Source organism: Trichosurus vulpecula, chromosome 1 (genome assembly GCF_011100635.1).
Source record: "Trichosurus vulpecula isolate mTriVul1 chromosome 1, mTriVul1.pri, whole genome shotgun sequence".
NCBI classification, from domain to species: domain Eukaryota; kingdom Metazoa; phylum Chordata; class Mammalia; order Diprotodontia; family Phalangeridae; genus Trichosurus; species Trichosurus vulpecula.
In genome coordinates, this window is record NC_050573.1 from 91839901 (window position 1) to 91861788 (window position 21888).

Sequence of the window (21888 nt, forward strand, 5' to 3'; positions counted from 1 at the left end):
AGCTGGAAAGCAGGGACTTGCTTAAGCTCTCCCCCAGGTCCCTCCAAACGCCTGTCAAAAATGGCTCTGAACAAATTCTAGAGCTACAGAACCCATGAAATAGCAGAGGGAAGCAGGGCTCCAGCCCAGGAAAGCCTGGATGTTGGCGGGGAGGGGTCTATCACATGAAGCTGGGAGTAGAGCAGAGCACAGTCCAGTGAGGGTTGTGCCAGGACCAACCAGACTGGGAGCTGGGCAGAACAGGCGGTAGGGCCCTGAATCATTGAGCTGTGGCAGTTACCAGACTTCTCAGCCCACAAATGCCAAAGACATCAGAGCAGGTTAGTGGAAAAACTATTGGATCAGAATGAGAGGAGTGCGCAGTCAGTCCTAGCCCCTGGGGCGCAGAGGTGTTGCAGCTCTGGGGCTGCTTCCAGAGCTCCAGCTGCAGTTGCTTCCAGCCCCAGGCCCACCTGGTGGGAGGAATTAAGCAGCGGATGAGAGGGGGAGTGTAGCACCTGCTTGGGTCTGGGTTGCAGTCCTGGTTGGCAGTTCTCGGGGGAGGAGGAGCGCTGGTGTTGCAGAGCTTGCTGTGTAGAAGTAGCTCTGAAAACAGCAGTGCAGCCCCTAATGCTTGGGACAAAGTACTCTCTACTCTAAAAGCAGTTATACCCTGACTAAAAGCTCAAGGGTCAAGTAGTTGGCTGGGAACATGGCCAGGCAGCGAAAATACACTCAGATTCAGACTCAGACTCAGACTTTAGAATCTTTTTTTGGTGACAAAGAAGATCAAAACATGCAGCCAGAAGAAGTCAACAAAGTCAATGAGCCTACATCCAAAGCCTCCAAGAAAGATATGAATTGGTCTCAGTCCATGGAAGAGCTCAAAAAGCATTTGGAAAAGCAAGTAAGAGAAGTAGAGGAAAAATTGGGAAGAGAAATGAGAGTGATGCAAGAAAATCATGAAAAACAAGTCAATGACTTGCTAAAGGAGACCCAAAAAATACTGAAGAAAATAACACCTTAAAGAATAGACTAACCCAAATGGGAAAAGAGCTCCCAAAAGCCAATGAGGAGAAGAATGCCTTGAAAGGCAGAATTAGACAAATGGAAAAGGAGGTCCAAAAGACCACTGAAGAAAATACTATGGGGTGACTTTAAGTAATTAATTAATTAGTAAACCTTTATTAAGTGCCTATTATGTGCCAGTGAGCGAAATCATCTATTTGCATTATTGTCTGTAAGGCTTATGTGCTATGGAAGTGGAAAGGGGGACTGGGAGGATTGGAGACAATATTGGCCTAAGAATCAGATGTGTTTTTGTTTACTGGGTGGAGGTCATTTTTCCTTTCAGCCTCAGTTTCCTCATCTATAAAAACAAAGAAATCTAGATAATTTGTTAAGTCTCCTTTAGGTGAGCCTTCTATGATTCTTGTATTGCTTATCAAAATTTGATTTTTCCAAGTAAACAGGAGCTTGCTTCAGGAATGATTTTGCAGATTTTTCATTTTTAAATTCAGTTTTACTAGAGGAAATTTTTCTCCTTTTGAAAGTCAGCCTCTTGCTTGAGGGGCCTGTGATATGAATGAAAAGCAGGAGTAAGAGATGAAAGAAAGCCTTTAGATACCTCCTTGATATTCACAGAAGTGCTTTTATTTTCATATGTGAACCCTTTGAACTTGGTTGTTAAATTTAAAATTGTCATATAGAGTTGGCCTTTCCCCCTTTCCTAAAGGGGAATGAATATATGTGCTTTTTGTGATTTTTCATAGAAATGGTTCCAGTATAGTTTTTTTTTTTTAAAAAAGGAACCCAAGGAAACCTGCCTAACAAATAAAGCAGCAAGCCAAGCAGTGGTACCACTCTGTCAGCTGTTGAGGGCACTCTTTATCTAGTTAAATGGCATCTCAGTTCCTTTCAAAGGCTGCTGCGTGAGTTTTATGCTCAAATGTTTGTAACTAAAACAGAAAAAGAAGCAACATCCTCTGGAATAATTTTTGTGGGGATGAGCTCTTGTTTTTGGTATGGACTCATGGAATTCACTATAAGGCTCTGCTTTGCTAAGAAATGAAATATCATGTCTGCAACACCACATGGATTTTTTTATTCACACTTAATTAACATACAGATGAAAAGAGATAGTATTTATAAAGTGCTTTGCAAACATTAAAGTGCTATATAAGTGCTATCATTATTAGTCTAAATTTTCATCTATTTTTAATATACATGAACTTTAAAAGTGAGGAGAACTGGTCAGATTTACACTGTGATTCGAAATAAATGAAATAAATTATTTATCTGAAATTTAAGTAATTGAACAACTTGGCTACCATGAAAATTTACATTGTAGACTTTTGGAGTTGGAAGGACTTTAAAAGTCATCTTGTCCAGGCCCCAAGTGCTAGGCAACTCATTGTATTTGGGGGCAACTCTAATTGTTAGGAAGTTTTTTCTTATATTGGAAATTATGTAGTTCCTTATATGGGCTAAACCTCTTCACAGTTTCCGTTACTCTAACGTTTGCTAAGCAAAAGCTATCCTTTAATCCCTGAATGAGTGTTGCCTCAGCCAAATAGACCTGGGAAAGACCTTAGCTTAAAAAGGCCAAGGTCACCCACTACATCCTGGGCCATTTCCAGTCATCTTGACTGTTTTCTTGTCTACTGAAGCAGGTACTATGGAGAACTTAGAGCTTGGTCAGACATCCAAGACACCAAGATCATCCACTGCATCCTGGGCCATCGCCAGTCATCCTTTTGTCTTGCCACTAGACTTTGATGATTGAAGGAGAGAGTGAAGTTGATAACTTTGTGTAACTCTGCTTCACTTAAATCCAATCACTCAAAAACCAAGACATCACCCTTGTGATGTCATTGGTTCTCTTTGAGAACAAAGGAGGAACAACAATAATAATAGCAATTTTGATAAACCTATTCTCTAGTTGACATGAAAGATAAGACAGTTTGCCCTAATTATGTGTTCCTTAAAAATCAATTTCCTTTATATAGTGTGTATCTTCTGGTTAATTTGTCATTGACTCCATCATGAGCATCATCTATTCATTAATTAGCATTCAGTGAGTGATCTTAGTATTTCACTGCCATTCTCCCCTTCTTCTGTTTTATAGATTAGGAAATTTGGGCTCAGGGAGGAAAGGTTTGCCTAATGTTGCATGCTGATTTAGGGGCATAGGAAATACATGTTTTTTGAGTCTGAGGCAGTGGTATAGTACACAGATGAAATTTAATTCAACAAATATTTTAAAAGCAACTTCTATTTATGTCACAGTGCTAGGTTCTGGGGATAGAAAGGTAAAAAAATGAGGCTGCCGCTGTCCCCAAGTACCTTGAAATATTACATAGGAATAAGTCCTGGTCTAGTCTAGGGGAAAGAGCTGACTCCAAAATTAGTCGTTGAGGTTCAGATCCTACTTTGCATGTTTACGACTGGTGTGACAAACCAATCCCTTCACCTCCTTTGGACTCAGTTTCCTCATCTATAAAATGAGGAAAGTTTGCCTTTGAGGTTTCTTCCAGCTCTATGATCCTATCATCCCTTCACATAAATATAATGTAAAATCAATTCTGCTAAATCCCCAGGAGAGCTCAAGACTAAAGGCTTTAAGAAATTGGAATGATCACTTCTACTTGGAAGATTTAGTAAAGTCTTATGGAGCAAGTGATACCTGAGTTGAATCAGGGAGACGTGTTGGAGAAGTATGTGACAGTTTACGTGGCATGCTATGAGCAAGTGTACGGATGTTTGAAAGGACATGGTGTGGTATCCAGGTGAATAGTCCAGTATTTCTAGAAGCTAGGCACTGGCAGAGTAGAAATAGAATCGTGGTCTGATAACACAATAGTTATGTGACCACAGACAAGTAATTTAATCTCTGTGAGCCTCAGTTCCCTCATCTGTATAATGTTAAACAATAATTTTTTTGGCCATGACCTTACAGGGTTGTTGTGAGGAAAGTACTTCTGTTAACCATAAATTCATATATATGTGAATTATCCCTTCTTGAAATAAAAAACAATGTTTATTTTTGCATCTGAACTCTGAATTCCGGCAAGTAGATGCAATAAAAATAATCAGAGCTGACATTTATGTAGTTCTTTATGGTTTGCAAAGCTCTTTACATATATTATCTTGTTAGCTATCTCCTAGACAAGAGAAAGAGCTAAGATGGTAGGACTGAAAAGTCAACCTGTAGATTATTTGTGAGTTATAAATTCACAACTTAATTGAATGTTAAAGCTGCAAAGGATCTTAGAGGTCATCTGGTCATAATCCTTTAGGTTACAGATAAAGAAATGGAGGTCAAGTAACTTGCTCAGTCACTCAGCACACATTTGGTTGAGCTTAGACTAGAATCCAGGTGTCTTGATTTCATTTCAATGATTATGTGCAAATCTCTTAGAATTAAATCAAGTAACAAATATTAATTCATGCTGGGACATATACAAGGATGGATAAGGGATAGTCACTGTTCTCAAAGAGTTTTCTACTGAGGACTAAAAGTATCATTTTTATTATTAACATGATTTATTATACTATTCCTGATATAAACCCAATCTAGTCATAGTGTATAATCTTTCTAATATTTTGTTTTGGCCTACTTGCTAATGTTTCATTTAAAAATTTTACAAAAAGATTCATTCAGGGTATTAATATTCTATGGATTTCTTTCTTAGCTTTGTTTTTCTTGATTTAGATATAAAGACAGTATTTGTATTATAGAGATTAAAAGGACACTTTTTTGCTGCAAAGTTTAATACTGAAATTTATTGTTTTTTGAATGTTTGATATGTTTCACTTATGAATCCCTCTGGTCCTAGAGATTTTTGTCTATGGTTTTATGTCATTCATGGTTTGTTCACTTTATTTTTCTAACATTGGTTTAGTTAAATGATCTGTTTCTTCTTTTGTTAATTCTGGTCTTTTATATTTTTTTTAGTATTCATTTATTTACTACAAGTTGTCAGGTTTGTTAATCCACAGTTAGATAAAATGATTTCTAAAATTTCCTTCTAAATTCTTGTTAAAGTCTCCTTTTTCATATTTGTTATGAATAATTTGATTTTTCTTTCCTCTTTCAAAAATAAAAAAAATTATCTCAGTTTAATTTTTGAAAAGTCAGCTCTTAATTTTTAAAAAAATCATTTAGTGGTCTTTTTGATGTCAGTAATTAAATTTTTCTTTAATTTTAGATTTTTAACTTTGTTATTTAGTTGGTGAGTTCAAATTTTTTGATGTTCAAGTTTTTAAAATTACATGCCCAACTCATTGATTTCTGTTTTTTCTTTTGTTGATAAAAACATTTAGAGCTTCTCCAAACCAAAGATTCCTAAAATTTCTCAGTTCATGGTATCTTTAGTGTCAGTAATTTTTTATTTTTTCATGGTACCTCAAGGAAGTTCACAATGCCCTTATGTCTTAATAATTTTTTCTTGGTGCTCTTAGGTCAAGAGAAATACCCAACAGTTCCATTTACTAATTGTTAGGTTCAAACAGCTTACTAAATAATTATGTTCCAACAAGTTAGTAGCCATTTGAAAAAGTAATGGATGTCAATTGAAAGAAGAAATTATTTTTATTTCATTCTTTAATAACCACAGTTACTTTATTAGTGAAATATTTGCACTTATTGGTCACTGTATACTATCTCAAACTTTGGAATCAGATTGGTGTCCCCATCCTTATTTCCTGTTCCACATTGATTTTCAAGTGGTATTGGCTTTTTATTATAGGAACCCAGTGACTGGCGAAAATTCAGTTTTGCAAAGATATGATGTCATAAACAAGAAAGTAATCCTGACTTAGCAGAAGGTATAAGTACACAAAACGTATCCCAAATATATGAGAACATCAACAAAAAGAATATAGCAAGATCTAGTGTGAAACTGTGAACTACTTTGAGCTAGTAGTAGTTCAAGCAATGTCTGACAGATGTTGAATATTGCTGTTTCTTTTGAATGTTTAATTTCTTGAGATTTATCTTCTCTAATTTTCTTTAGTTCTATTCAGGTCCCTAAATTCTTTTTTGTTTATCTTTTGTTTACATTTTTCTACATCTGAAAGGGATACATTAAAGTCTTCTAATATTATAGTTTTATTATCTATTTCTCTCCCATTTCAAATAATATTTCCTTTAAGTATTTAGATGCTACATTATTAGGTACATATAAATCAAGTATTAGGTACATATAAATTACTTGTGGTAATTTCCCATCTCACGTCTTAATCTTTTCCATATTTATTATAGCCAAATATTAAATTGATCTTTATCTCAGCTTTTTTTGAGTTCAGAAGCAGCATAATTATTTTTGCTTTAGGTATCATTTTAGCTCCATGTGCATCTTTATGTTTCCAAATGTATTTCTTATAGACATCCTTTTGGTGGGTTCTGTTTTCTAATCCATTCTGCTATTTACTTTTGTATTATGAACAATTTTTTCCATTCACATTCATAGTTCTGAATGTTAATTTTGTATTTCCCTTCATCCTGTTCTCTCCTACTTTTCCCTTTCTTTATTCCCACCTCAGTCTTCATAAATAAGAATAAAGTGGTAGAAGAGAGGAATTTGCCCCATTTTTGTGTTCTCTTAAGTGGACAATGCAGGAAATAATCATAACTTCAGAAGGCTGAAAGTAAAGCATGCCTCTCCTCTCTTTTGCAAAGGTAGGCAGGTGGAGAATAAGATAAACATTTTCAAACATGGCCAAAGAGATGATGTTTTACTTGACTATACTATACAAGTGAGCGTTATTTTATGGGATTGTGGAAATACCTAGGTCTGAGAGTTTCCTGGGAGATAAATCCTAAAGAGGATTGCACTTTTGTGTTCTCACTGTTACAGATCTAATCTTTTTTTTCCTTACCCCCAGATCCCAAGTTTTTATTCTTTCCCTTAATCATTCCTTCATGTTCTTCCTGCCAACATTTGAGTTTGTTTTGCTTATGACTGTTCATTTACTTATCTTGCTTTCCCTCTTAGATGCCTCCGTCTTCCCTCACCTGTCCCCTCAAGTTTCTCTTTCGAGTTAATATGTTTCTATACTGAGATCTCTCTGTGTGTAATTGTATTCAGTCTTCCTTTATCTGACTCAGATAAAAATGAGAATCCTAGAATGCCTTTTCCTTCTCTCTCCTCCTTCTCTATGTTTATATATTCTTCATATTATGAACGCTATTATGATTTCCTTCTCCTTCTTTCTCCTTTCCTAAGACGTTTGTTTCTTGACTATCCATTAATGAGTAAACAATTTGTTCTCACATATTAACTTTCAATTATAAAAATACATGTACCTTTTATATTTCTCTTAATATCTCCATTTCCATTTTCAAATGTCTATTCACTTCTGGTCTTTTTATCAGGAATGCTTAAAAATCCTCTCTTCCATTAAAACCCCATTTCCCCCTCTATAGGATTATACTCAGTTTTGCCATATAGATAGATTATCTTTGGTTGAAATTCTTTATTTCTTTCCTTTTAGAATATCCACTTCCTACCTCTCCTCTTCTTTATAGTGGCAGATGCTGTTTTTTTATGATGTAATTATGGCTCCTTGGTATTTGAATTTCTTCTTTGAGTATTTTTTAAATTTTACCTGGAAGCTCTAGATTTTGACTGATAATCCTGAGAGTTTTCACTTTAGGGTTTCTTTCTAGAGATGATTGTTGTATTATTTTTATTTTCACTTTGTTCTTTGGTTCTAAGAATTAGGGGTAATTTTCATTCATAATTTTATATAATGTGGTATCTGGACTTTTTTCTGATCATGATTTTTAAAGAGTCTGAGAATTCTTAGATTACCTCCTTTTGATTTGTTTTCCAGGTCAGTTGTTTCTGATATGATAGTTCTTAAAAATCATAAATTAAAATTTTTTTTGTTTTGTTATTTCTTATTGTGTTGTTGAATCTATGTTTTCTCCCTGACTCATTTTAATTTTAAAGGCATTCATTTTCTTAAGCGAAATCTTCCATTCTCAGTTCATTTTCCTTACCATTCTTTTTTCCCTAGCTTTCCCCATTTTGTATATTGAGTTTAATTTCCTCCAGGTACTCCTGTAGGAGTATAGCCAAATAGAAGGCTGTTTTTTTGTTTGTTTGTTTGTTTTTTGCCTGAGGCTTACTTGTGGAGTTGCAGTCCGATCCAGGTATTTCCACATTCCCACAAAATAACCCTCACTGGCATTCTGTAGTCAAGTAAAACAAATCATCTCTTTGGCTATGTTTGAAAATGTTTGTCTTATTCTCTACCTGCCTACCAACTCTTTGCCAAAGGGTGGAGAGGCATGCTTCTCTTTCAGTCTTCTGAAGTTATTATTGTTTAATGCCTTGTTCAGTATTGGGAAATCATTCAGTATTGTCTTCCTTTATGATCTCTGTTTAAGATTTTCACTTAATCCTGTTTACTTGCCCTGCATTAGTTCATTTAAGTCTTCCAAATTTTCTCTCAATTCTACATATTCATTATCTCTTATTTTACAATAATATTATATTGCTGTATTATTATGTCCATATACCCCATTTCTGTAGGTCTTCCTTAATCAATGAAAACCCAATTTCCTTGGACTTCTTAATTACTATAAAAAGTGCTGTCTCTCTGTAGTTAGCTCTTCCACATTGACTTCCACATTGCCTGTTGTGGTTTCACTATATGCTGGTTGGCTTAAGAAGTTAAATGTGAATTTTGGGGGAGTTTTGTGGAAGCTGCTGATGATACCCAAAGGCCAGGTGATACTGAAAAAGTTTACAAGCTCAGAAATGCATAAAATATAGTATAGTATTGTATAATATCAGCCCAATTTTACAATAAGCTATTCTAAACATCTCATAAAAGGAAAAAAAGAAAATTAGTCTTCTTCTCTGGTATGAAGGGAGGGCCAAAAAATATTTTATGTGAGTTTTCTAGATTGCCAGGGCCCTGTGCCCCTAACCCCTGCGATGTAGAAGGGATAACTGTATATAAGACCTTTCTTCTTGTCTTTTACCTCCTTGGAATATATCACCTAATAATGTTTTTGCAGGATCAAAAACTATGTACAGTTTCATGGCTTTTAAAATATAATTCCAAATTGTTTTCCTTTCCAATAGCTGCCACCAGCTTGCATATTTTAATTACTTGTTTATATCATTTGATTGTTTAACCATTAGGGAATGGCTCTTGTTTGATATATTTGTATCATTTCACTATATATTTTGAATATCTGACCTTTTCAAAGAGATTTTGCTGTAGATAGTTTCTCCAATTAAATGCTTCTTTTCTAATTCTAGGTGTAATAATTTTGTTTTGAAAATTCTCTTCAATTTTATGTAATTGAATTTGCTTATTTTATATTCTTTAATCACCTGTATCTAATCTTAATCATGAATCTTGACATCATTACAGAACCGTCTTACTTTTATATTCAGTCTCTTACTTGCTCTTGTTTGCATTTTCTGTGTTTTTAAAAAATCAAAATTGCCTAATGAGTTTGTCATTCATCCACAGTAGTATTTTTGGGCAGCTCTGAATTTTCTTCAAAAATGGACAGTTAGGTGGCACAGTGGATGACTAAAAATGATGCAATGACATTGCACAACTCAACTTCAAGTTCAAAAATTTTATCATCCATACCCCTTTTCTTTATTGCTTTTTTCCCCAGCATAAGGCTTAAAGGAATGACAAGTTGGGAATTTCCAGGGACAGAGCATTGCCTTACATTCATACTGCTGTAACTTTGGGTTCCTCATTGAATTGCTGATTAATTTGTGGAATTATGAAATGGAGATAAGCATGTCTAATTCTTTGAGTACCTAAAGGGAAAGACCATGATGTTGGTGGGGAATAATGTTTTAATCACACTTTAATAAAGAATAGTGGGTACAAGGGTAAACAGGTACAGAAAGTATAGCACGAAAGAGGGTATAGAGGCAGATGGTATGGGGACAAGGAATAGGTCAATGAAGGCAGACAGGCAGTGGAGCGAAGAGAATGGGGAGAGGGAGAGGCACAGAGAGTCCCTGAGTTGGAACCTTGAGTTAGACCTGGGAGCACTTGGCAGCATTGATCCAGTTGGAGATGGAGAATGCTTGAGGGGCAGGAGTTTAGGATCTCATTTTTATAGGATTTTGGTAGGGGACAGACTAACTCTTATCCATACAACCTTAGGATTAGTTCATTAACATATTGCCATTTGGCATTCTGCTTGTCTTAATGCATAGGCCTGAAGCTTATCTGAGATTTACATATCATAGGACCAAAGGCTCTGACAGCAAAGCCTAGATGGCTTAACTTGATTTAGTACATAGTCCTAGGAGATATATATATATATATATATATATATATATATGTGTGTGTGTGTGTGTGTGTGTGTGTGTGTATATGTGTGTATATATATATATATATATATATTTATATATATAATTATATGATACAGTTTGCAAATTATGCTCCTTTGATTTTTGAGTCAGTTTGTCTGTGACTTCTAGGTTCCCCTTTGCAATCTTCCTGCTATTGTTACTTCATACAGGCTGCTCGTGACATCTAAGTGGCATAGTGGAGAGAATACCAGGTCTGGAGTCAGGAAGACTTATCTTCCTGAGTTCATATCCAGACTCAGGTCCTTAATAGTTGTGTGACCCTGGTTTGCTCTAGTTTCCTTATCTGTAAAGTGAGCTGGAGAAGAAAATGGCAAACTGCTCCAGTATTGTTGCCAAAAACACACCATACGTGGTCACGAAGAGTTGGACGCAACTGAAACTACTGAACAATAACTTCTACTTATAAACTTACTTTACAAACTAGAGCCCGGGGGTGAAGGTGCAGCTCAGATGAACTGGCCATATTGTTTGAATACTAATGTTGTATGTTTGCCCAAAAGACTATTTTATGGAGAATTCACACAAGGCAAGTATTTATTCATGCAGAGGTCAGAAGAAATGATAAAAGGACACTCTCAAGGTCTCTCTGAAGAACTTTTGTATTGATTATGAGACATGAAAGACTGACACAAAACTGTTCATCATGGTGTGCCTGCATCAAAGAAGGCCCTGTACTCTAAGAGGAAAGGAGAATTGCAGTAGCTTAAAAGAAATATGAGATGTTTAAATTTAGACATCTCCATCCCAAATGTTCCCTGTGGCAGAGTTTGTATTGGTCTGATCAGCCACAGTCAGACGCACTGTACTTTGACTCTGACCTTGTGATGTCATTTTGGTCCTTTTTTTAGTATGAAGGACAATAACAGGGGGGCCAGAACAAGATAAAATTTTAGCACACTCATGGACCAGGTAGATGCCACAGAGAGAATCAATTGCTTTTCCTAAAACAAGAAGCAACAATGGAATCACTATTGAGAATTTGAAATTTAGTGTTCTCTGAAAGATGCTGTTGAGGAAACATTACAGTCACGTGTTCATTCATGTGTATATGTAGTGCTTTAACAACGTAAGAGGAGGGAGAAGAAAAGGGTGGCAGGTGGGAAAGGAGAAGGAGGTTGGAAATGGTAGATCTCTGGCCTAGCCACTTGTAGCGGGATGGGTTAGTTATATATCATATTACATAAAACATCATATCATATATCACAGATCATAGATTATGTCACATTATATATCACATCATGTCCCATCACATCATATGGGGAAAATTTATTAAGTGCCTACCTATCCTACGCAAGTCACTTAGTTAAGTGGTGGTGATACAATCACAAAAATGTAAGAGTCTTTGTCCTTAAGGAGCTAAGGTTTGTTTTGAGTGGAGAGGGAATAATTTAATAATGTGACATTTAAATTATGTGGGATAATTTTTTTTACCCACTTTATTGGATGGGTGAGTGGGGGGCAGGGTATAACTTGTACACAGATAAGATTGAGATGAAATAACACAAAATAATTTCAGGACAGGTAACTAACTGCTGAGAGACTCAAAAAAAGGCCTGTTGGATTTAGAGCTTGAGCTAAGTTTGGAAGAGAACAAGGCTTTCCAAGAGAGCTGATGGAGAGCATTCTAGGAGTGGGGCACAATCTGTGATACTGTGTGGAGGTGTGATATGGCATGTAATTTACAGGGAACAGTATGATGTAGCATGTCATATATTGGTCAGTTTTGCTAGAGTGTAGTGTGTAAAGGGTGAATAATATGTGACATGCCTGGAAAGACAGATTGAAACGAGATAGTGAAGGGATTTAAATGTCAATAGAAGAGTATATATTTTTCTTATATATAACAAGAGAACTACTTAAGCTTCTCAGTTGGGGAGTGCCATATTCATGTTTGTGCCTTTTTTTTTTTGGGTGGGGAAGATTGGGTCTCTATCTTATCTAGGCTGGAAGGGGCCATTTATGGGCTGACTCTATTCCTGATCTGCACAGAGACTTAAACTTGTTTGATTTATGACTGGGCAGGTTCATTCCTCCTTAGATAGCTTGGTTCTCCTTCTCAGCCCTCTATTCCCTAACTCAAATGATATGCCAGCCTCAGCTTCCCCAATAGCAGAGACCTCAGGCATGTGCTGCCACTTCTGTCTGGCCAGATTTTTGCTTTAAGCATGTCAGTTTATCAGCTGTGAGGAGGATAGTTTGGGCAAAGAAGTGGCTGAGTGCAAGGACTTCAATTAGGAGTCTAGTAGTTGAGATAAAAGGTTATAAGAAACTGTAAGTGGAGAGAGAGAGATGTGTTTGTGGTGGTAAAATCAATCACAAGATTTGGTGATTGATTAGATTAACAATTAAATGAGAATTAGAGTGCATTATGAATCTGCGTTATGGTACCGTCCACAGAAACAGAGAAGTTAGGAGGAGGGATAATTTAAGGGGGTAAGATAGTTAAGGTTTGTTTTAGACATATTGTATTTGAGATGCCTATGGAACATCCGTGTGGATATGTCACCCAGGTATCAAAGAGGTAGGGGATTGGAAGTCAGGAGAGATTTGAAAGATGGTTGTGCAGATTTTGGAGTCATCTGCATAGAGATGAGAGATGAACCCATAGTTGCTGATGATCAGTGAGAGAGAGCAGAATAGAATGTGCAGGATGAAGCTCTGGGATTCATCTATGTATAGGAGGTAGGACATGGAATGAAGAATCATCAATGGAGGCTGAGAAGGATTGGTGATAGAGTAGGAGATGCAGGGAAGATTATCCAGAAGGGAGAAAGTAGTTCACAGTGCCAAATGCTGCAGAAAGGCAAAGAGGATGGAGGATGAAAAAAGAATTGGTTTTAGCAACAAAAAAGTCATTGGTAACCAGAGAGAACAGTGTCAGCTGAGTCGTTTGGGGATGGAAATCAGATTGCAAGCTTGAGAAATGAATGGACAGTGAGTAAACAGACAAGTGTAGACAGTCTTTTCTAGGAGTTTAGCTGTGAAAGGGCAGGGGGATAAATATTAGGTTGAGAGAATGTTAGAATGTATAGGCTGTCAACAGGCAAAGATGGGAGAGGATGGAAGGATTATTTTGTATTAATCATAATTTCTACCTCTACTAAAAGTACCTTAAAAACTATGTAAAAAAACCTTGAGGTATTATATAAATGCTAGCTCTTGTTATTCCTCATTAATCATGGTGGATACTTGTAAATATCATTCCTTCAGATTATTATTTTTATTCACCTTTTGACAGATCTTCAGCTTTAGTAAATCCTCTTACCACTAGGCTCAATATAGAACAAAATGATAACTGGTATAAGTATTGTCTCTGTTTGCTTACATAATGTTTTCTGTTTTAGGGTCTCCTCACAAGTGGAGTGGAATTCGAATCTCTCCCTGCAGCTCTTTCTCTCCCTGCTGAATCCGGACTTTATCCAGTGACACTGGTTGGTGTCCCTCGGAGTACAGGGCACATTACTATTAATGGTAAGGACTCTTTGCTTTGTAGTTTTAGAAGAGTGTGAGGTGTGTAAATGGGCAGGACAAGTCATTTTGTTTGACTGGAACACAGAATTCATGGTAGGGTGTTATATGAAACGAAGCTTAAAAGGTGCTGCCAGAGTGCGGAGGGTCTTGATTGTCAAACTGGTAAGCTCGGACTTCCTACAGTAGGCAATAGGATTTTGAGCAGAGGAGTAATATGAATGACTTATAAGAACGGTAAATTTGGGAGACTGTACAATTGATTGGAATTGGGGAGGGGAGGGAATAGATATTATAGTGATAGGACTAGAGAGGTAAGAGATGGAGGGGGCAAAGGTCCAAAATATCAAGGTTTTGAGTTTGGAGACTGGCTGAGTGGTTGTATCATCTTGAGGATACACCCCTAAAATGATAAAGAATAATAGTCATGATTTTTATCCTGCCATTTATTTTTTAATAAATAAATCAATAATAATAAACGGCCCTTTTGCCATAAGGAATGGCAAGCTGAATATAACATTTAATCGCCTTGATATAATCTTTTTTTCATTCTCCCTGGCTTTACAATGTATTTTTTAAAAATTTTAATTTTATTTTTTTTCACTTAGTAACCCTCATGAGTATGCATATTTAAGCAAAAAAAAAAAGATTCCATGTTAATCATGTGCAAAAATTGTGTTCTCAGTCTACATCTTGAGACTCACGTTTTAGTCAGGAGGTTGGTGATCATTGGTCCTCTAGAATCATGGCTGGGCATTGCATTAATCAGTTTTTCAAAGCTGATTATCTTTATAATGTTGTTGTTATTGTATAGACTGTTATCCTGGTTCTCCTTACTTTCCTCTGCATCAATTCATACAAGTTTTCCCAGGTTTCTCTTAAACCATCACCATTGTTATTTCTTATACACAATAGCATCCCATTAATTCAGCTTCCATAATTTGTTCTAAATGATGGGCACCTCGTTAACTGCCAGTTCTTTACCACTACAATAAGTGCTACTATGCATATGTTAAAACATATACATACATACAACATACATCTTTCTCTTTCTTTCATCTCTTTGTAACATAGGCCTAACAGTGATATCAGTGAGTTTAAAAGTTTAGTGGATTTTTGTGCATAATTCCAAATTGCTTTCCAAAATGGCTGTATTGGTTTACTGTTTTACTCACAGTGCATTGATGTTCTTATTTTTTTTTTGCAGTCCCTCTAACATTTGTCATTTTCCCTTTTTTTGGATAATTTTTTTGCCAACTTATGGCTGCACAAATCTTAGAATTATTTTAATTTGCATTTCTCAAATTATTAGTGATTTGGAGCATTTTTTAGTATGACTCTTGATAGTTTGGATTTCTCCCTTTGAAAGCTGCCTGTTCATATCCTTCAACTTTTTATGAGATGTATTATTTATGCCATCCCTTTGAACTTCATTTATAGATTCTTAGAGTTTTATTGCCGAAACTACCTCGCTTTTTCCATTGAATTAGCAGATCTAAAAGCGACTTGCCCAGGTTCTTACAACTCATTAGAGTCAAAGTTTGTGACAGGAACCCAGATTTCCTGACTTCTTGACCGATACCTTGGGAGATATTACCCTAACTCTTATTTTTCTCTTATAAAAGCCTCAGTCTTTCTCAGCCATTTTCTTTATTTATGAACATGTCAGTTCCCTTACCTTAATGAAACCTTTTATTGACCCTATTTTTTCTGCTTTTAATGAGTCAATAACTAGTATAGGTGTGCTATTTACACTTTCTGAATGTCATTACCACCTGTTCTGTCCATCCTGTACACTTTTCAGTCTGGCTTCTGGCTTTCCCACTGCCGTGCACTGAAGGTTATCATTACTTATTAAATGATTTTTCTCACTTCTTATATCTGTGACCCAGTTTGCTGTATTTGACATTCTGGGTCACTATTTTCCCCCTTTAACTTCCCTCTTCATTATTCTTCTACCTCTTGGATTCCTTTTTCCTAGGCTTTTTTCAGGATTCTTTTCCTCCTGCTCTGTTACTGGACAGCTCTAGTCTGTGTTCATTGTTCTCTTCTTGTTTTTCCCTTATGCTCACTGCTTTGGAGAGCCTATCTTTTCCTCACTGCAATCATCATTTCTAAGCTTATTCTTAAAAATTTTCTCTCCAATTTAGACCTCTTAGTCTCTTATCTCTGTCTTCAGCCATTCACTTAAATTAATTAGACATTTTTTAAACACCTATCTTGTCAGAAATCAGAGGTATTGTGACAAAATAGATAGAGAGCTGGTCTTAGAATCAGGAAGACATGCATTCAGGTCCTGTCTGGCATATATTAACAGTGGGCAAATCATATAACTGCTAGTACCCTCCCTCCCAAACTACCTAGAATTTAATTACTTTGTATACATTTGTATTTAGTAACTCTACATTCATGCTGTATATATTTTTACATGTACTTGTCTCCCTCATGTACACTCCTAAAATAGAGAAAGAAAACTATATGCCAGTATCCCTAATGAATATTGATGCAAAAATCTAAATAAGATATTAGCGAAGAGATTACAGTATCATATCACAAAGATTGTATACTACTACTTATATTTATTCCAGAACTATAGGGTTGATTTAATATTAAAAAAACTACAAACATCTATCTGTATAAAACTACATAACATTTATTAATATAATAATAAGAAAAATCATGAACAGATGCTGACAAAACTTTTGATGAAATACAACACCCATTTCTTTGAAAAACACTATGCAACAGGAATAAATGGACTTTTTTTTTTTGCATGGCAAATATGTAATGGAGATAAAGTAGGGTCCTTTCCGGTAAGATCAGGAGTGAAGCAAGGGTATCTTTTATCATAACTTTGTATTTGACATAGTGTTAGAAATGTTGGCTATAGTAATAAGACAAGAAAAAGAAATTAAGGGAATAAGCATAGGAAAAGAAGAAACAAAATTAGCACTTTTGCAGATAATAATAAAATAAAAATTAATTGAAACAATAACTTCAGCAGAGTTGCAGAATATAAAATAAATCCATACAAATCAACAGGATTTTTGTATTATGTCAATAAAACCCAGCAAGAAGAGCTAGAAAGAGAAATTGCATTAAAATAACAACAACTTTGAGCTCCACATTCTTTCTCCTCCTCCCTCCCCACCCACCCTCATTGAGAAGGCAAACAATTCAATATAGATTATACATGTGTATTTATGCAAAACACCTCCATAACAGTCATGTCTTGAAAGACTAACTATATTTACCTCCATCCTATCCTGCCCGCCCCCCCCCCCCCCCATTTATTCTATTCTCTCCTTTGGCCCTGACCCTCTTCAAAAGTGTTTGCTTCTGATTACCACCCCCTCCCCACCATTTGTTTTCCCTTCTATCATCCTCCCCTCTCTTATCCCCTTCCCCCCTACTTTCCTGTAGGGTAAGATAGAGTTTCATACCCAAGTGAGTATGTATGTTATTCCCTCCTTAAGTCCAATCTGATGTGAGTAAGGTTTACTCAATCCCTCTCACTTTCCCCCTCTTCCCTTCCATTGTCAAAGCTTTTTCTAGGCTCTTTTATGTGAGATAATTTACCCCATTCTCTCTCTCCCTTTCTCCTTTATTTAGATATCAACACTTCATATTCAGTTTACCATGTGCCCTCTGTCTCTGTCTGTGTGTGTATACATACATACATACATACACATACATACAACACATATACGTATATACATATACATACATATACACACACGTGTGTGCGTGTGTATACATGTGTGTGTGTGTGTATGTGTGTGTGTGTGTGTGTATTCCTTCTAACTACCTTAATAGTGAGAAAGGTCTCATGACTTACAAATATCTTTCCATGTAGGAATGTAAACAGTTCAACTTTAACAAATCCCTTATGATTTCTCTTTCCTGTTTACCTTTTCGTGCTTCTCTTGATTCTTGTATTTGAAAGTCAGATTTTCTATTCAGCTCTGATCTTTTCACCAAGAATGCTTGAAAGTCTATTTCATTGAATGTTTATTTTTTTCCCCTGAAGTATTATACTCACTTTTGTTGGTTTTAATCCTAGCTCCTTTGACCTCTGGAATATCATATTCTAAGACCTTCAGTCCCTCAATACAGAAGCTGCTAAATCTTGTGTTATCCTGATTGTGTTTCCACAAAACTTGAATTATTTCTTAATGGCTGTTTGCAATATTTTCTCTTTGACCTGGGAACTCTGGAATTTGGCTACAATATTCCTAGGAGTTTTATTTTTGGGATCTCTTTCAGGAGGTGATTGGTGGATTCTTTCAATTTCTATTTTACTCTCTGGTTGTAGAATATCAGGTCAGTTTTGCTTGATAATTTCTTGAAAGATGATGTTTAGGCTCTTTTTTTGATCATGGCTTTCAGGTAGTACAATAATCTTTAAATTATCTCTCCTGAATCTATTTTCCAGGTCAGTTTTTTTTTTTTTGCAATGAGATATTTCACATTGTGTTTTATTTTTTCATTCTTTTGGTTTTGTTTTATAATTTCTTGATTTCTCATAAGGTCATTAACTTCCATTTGCTGCTTTCTAATTTTTAAGGAATTATTTTCTTCAGTAAGCTTTTGGACCTTCTTTTCTATTTGGCCAGTTCTGCTTTTTAAGGTATTCTTCTCCTCATTGCTTTTTTGGATCTCTTTTGCCATTTGGGTTAGTTTATTTTTAAGGTGTTACTTTCTTCAGCAATTTTTTGGGGGGTCTCCTTTAGCACGCTTTTGACTTGTTTTTCATGATTTTCTTGCATCACTCACATTTCTCTTCCCAATTTTCCCTCTACTTCTCTTACTTGATATTTAAAATCCTTTTTGAGTTCTTCCACAGCTTGCAACCAGTTCATTATTTTTCTTGGAGGCTTTTGATGTAAGAGCTTTGACTTTATTGTCTTCTTCTTGTATATTTTGATCTTCTTGTCACCAAAGTAAGATTCTATGGTCTGATTTTTTTTCCTGCCGTTTGCTCATTTTCCTAGACAATTACTTGATTATTTAGCTCTTTGTAAGGTAGGTCTTTGGTTCCAGTGTGGAGGGCATACTGTCCTAAGCTTCAGGGATTTTGTGCAGCTGTTTTCAGAGATATTTCTAGGGAGCTATAAATTTTTAGTTTTTCCTGGGTTGTATGATCAAAGGAGAGGTGTTTACTCCTCTCCCGGTCTGTGCTCTGGTCTGACTCTTCTCTGCCTTGGAACTGTGAGGAGGATTCTCTCTCCACAATTGCTGTAAGCTCTGCCATGCCAACGCTCCTCCTCACTCTGGGACCCCCACCCCAGATTGTGACCCAGATTGAAGCATGAGCAAAGCAAGAGAATCCTGCCTCAACACCATCAAAGAGATCCCTGCAATCCCCCTTTTATCAGCCACCAGGTTCCCCCATTGTCTGTGGGTCGAGAGCTCCAGAAGCAGCCACTGCTGCTACTGCCACTGCCCTGGGGCTGGGGCCAGACCCTCCTCTCTCACTCAAGTCCAACAGAGTTTTCCCACTGACCTTCTATGTTGTCTTTGGTGTTTGTGGGTTGAGAAGTCTGGAAGCTGCTCCAGCTTCCACTGATTCGGTGTCCTGAGACCTCTTCCAGCCCCGTCTGTGCTGGCATGCACTCTTCTTCCAGCCTGGTGCAACAGACCTTTCCTGTCAACCTTCCAGGTTGTCTGTGGTTGTAAATTTGTTTCACTCTGTCATTTTGTGGATTCTGCTGCTCTAGCATTTTTTACAGGTATTTGGAGGAGTTTAGGGGAGAGCTCAATCAAGTCCCTACTTTTACACAGCCATCTTGGCTCCACCCCAAATTTATTTAAAAATAGAAAAATTATTCTTACCTACTAGGTATACAAAAACAGGTGATGGGCATTAATTTGCTGACCCTTAATTTAGAAGAATAAGGAAGAAATTACCTTCCAGATCTCAGGATAGGAGCAAGGCCATGACTAAACGAGGGATGGAAATGATCACAGAAGATAAATTAGGCAATCCCAATGATAAAAATTGTAAAAGTTTCTGCATGAGCAGATCTAATGTAGCTAAGATTCCTATATCCTGTCTAAACAGGTAACTTGGGAAAAAAAATCTGGCAATTACTTTCTCTGATAAAAGTCTCATTTTAAAGCCAAGTCAACAAGCATTTATTCAGCATATTTTAGGTTGTAGGCACTAAACTAAACATTGGACATACAAATACAAGTAGAAAAAAAGATAATCACTAACCTCAAGAAGCTTACATTCGAATGTGGAAAGACAGCATAGAAAAGAAAGCTGAAAAGCTGATGGAGTGTGAGGAGGCATTGCAGAAAAAGGGGAAGAGGAGGTATTTCCAAGATATATAAGGAATTGATTCAAATTTATAAGAATAAGAGCCATATCTCCATTGATAGTCTAAGTATATGAACTGGCAGTTTTCAAAAGAAGAAACTATCAAATAGCCACATAAAAATATTCCAAATCACTAATATTTAGAGAAGTGCAAATTAAAGGAATTCTGAGGTTCTACCTTACATCCATCACATTGGTAAAGCTGACAATAATAGAAAATGACAAATGTTGAAGTCTACGAGAAAACAGACACCTTGATGCATTGTTGCCTAGACCAATTCATTGGTCCTCCGTTCTGGAAAGCAATTTAGAATTATGCTTCCCCAAATTGCTCAACTGTTTCCCCTTTGACCTAGTGATATTACTACTATGGTTATCCCCCAAAGACAGAGGAAAAGCCTCTATATGTACAAAAATATTTTTAGAAGGTTTTTTTGTTGTGAAAAAGAACTAGCGACTAAGGGAGAAAATACCCATTAATTGGAAAATGGTAGAAGAAATTGTGGTCTAAGATTGTAAAGGAATAATATTACGTTTTAAGAAATGAAGAGAGTCCGAGGAAGACTTACATGAAAAAAATGCAGAATGAAGCGAGTAGAACCAGGAGAATAATTTATACCGTGGTAACCAAAATTAAATTGATGTTCATAAAATTTTCATAAAAATGAGCAATTTTGAAAAAATTAATAATTCTGATCACTAAAATGGTCAATCATGACTTCAGAGGACTAGTGAAGAAGAGTACTGCCCACCTCATGACAAGGAGATGATGGACTAATATGCTTAATGAGAAACACATTTTTGGATCTAGCCAAGGTGGGAATTTGCCTTGGTTGACTATGCTTTTATGATGCAAGGTGTTGTACATAAAATTATACACTGTGAATGCAGAGTTATTTCAATATAATACTATAAAATTAATGAACCTACTAATAACAAATATTAAAAATGACTTGGTAATATTAGTAGACATTGAAAAGTCTTTTGGAAAAAAAAATCCAGCGCACATTTTTGTTAAAAGCATTAGAAATCATAGGAATAAATGGATTTTTTCTTAATGTGGTAAATAATGCATATATAAAATCAAGAGAATATGTTATATGTAAGAGAGAAAAAGTAATTGCCTTTCCCACAAGATTAAGAATTAAGCAAGAATTGTCACCACTATGGTTTTGCAGTATGCTAGAAATGATAGCTATAGCAATGAGATAAAAATGAAAATCAAGGGAGTAAACATAGGCAAAGAGGATACAAAACTATCCAAGTGATATAATTTACTAAGAAAACCCCAAAGTATTAATAAAAATTAATTTAAGCAATAAATTTAGCAAAGTTATAGGGTATAAAATAAATCCACATCAGTCATCAGCAATGCTGCATATTACCAATAAAAACCAGCAGGAAGAGATGGAAAGGGAAACATCATTCAAAAGTACTATAGAATCTATAAAATATATGATAGTCTATCAATAAACCACTTAGAAATACCCATAAATACTTAGAAATTATAAGAAGGCTACTATAAAACAGTTTATAGAAATAAAAACCCAAATAACATGAAAAGCATTAATTGCTTTTGGCTAGGTTGGCAAATATATTAGAAGTGACATTACTACTTAAACTAATCAAACTACCTAAGATTTATTTATAAAACTAGAGAAATAGTGAAATTCATCTGGAAGAACAACAGGTAAAATATTTGAGGGAAATAATGAAAAAACGTGAAAATGAAAGAAGCCTATAAGA

The 21888-nt window shown here is 35.8% G+C and overlaps 1 protein-coding gene across 2 annotated transcripts in view; it reads left to right on the forward strand.

The window, feature by feature from the left end:
* TRAPPC9 (trafficking protein particle complex 9) overlaps positions 1–21888 on the forward strand; it is a 1018418-nt gene that overhangs the window by 207184 nt on the left and 789346 nt on the right. For both annotated transcript variants that reach the window (XM_036742028.1, XM_036742029.1), the window contains one exon: positions 13694–13820. In XM_036742028.1, the coding sequence (XP_036597923.1) occupies positions 13694–13820 (127 nt within the window). The remainder of the gene's footprint in view (positions 1–13693; positions 13821–21888) is intronic.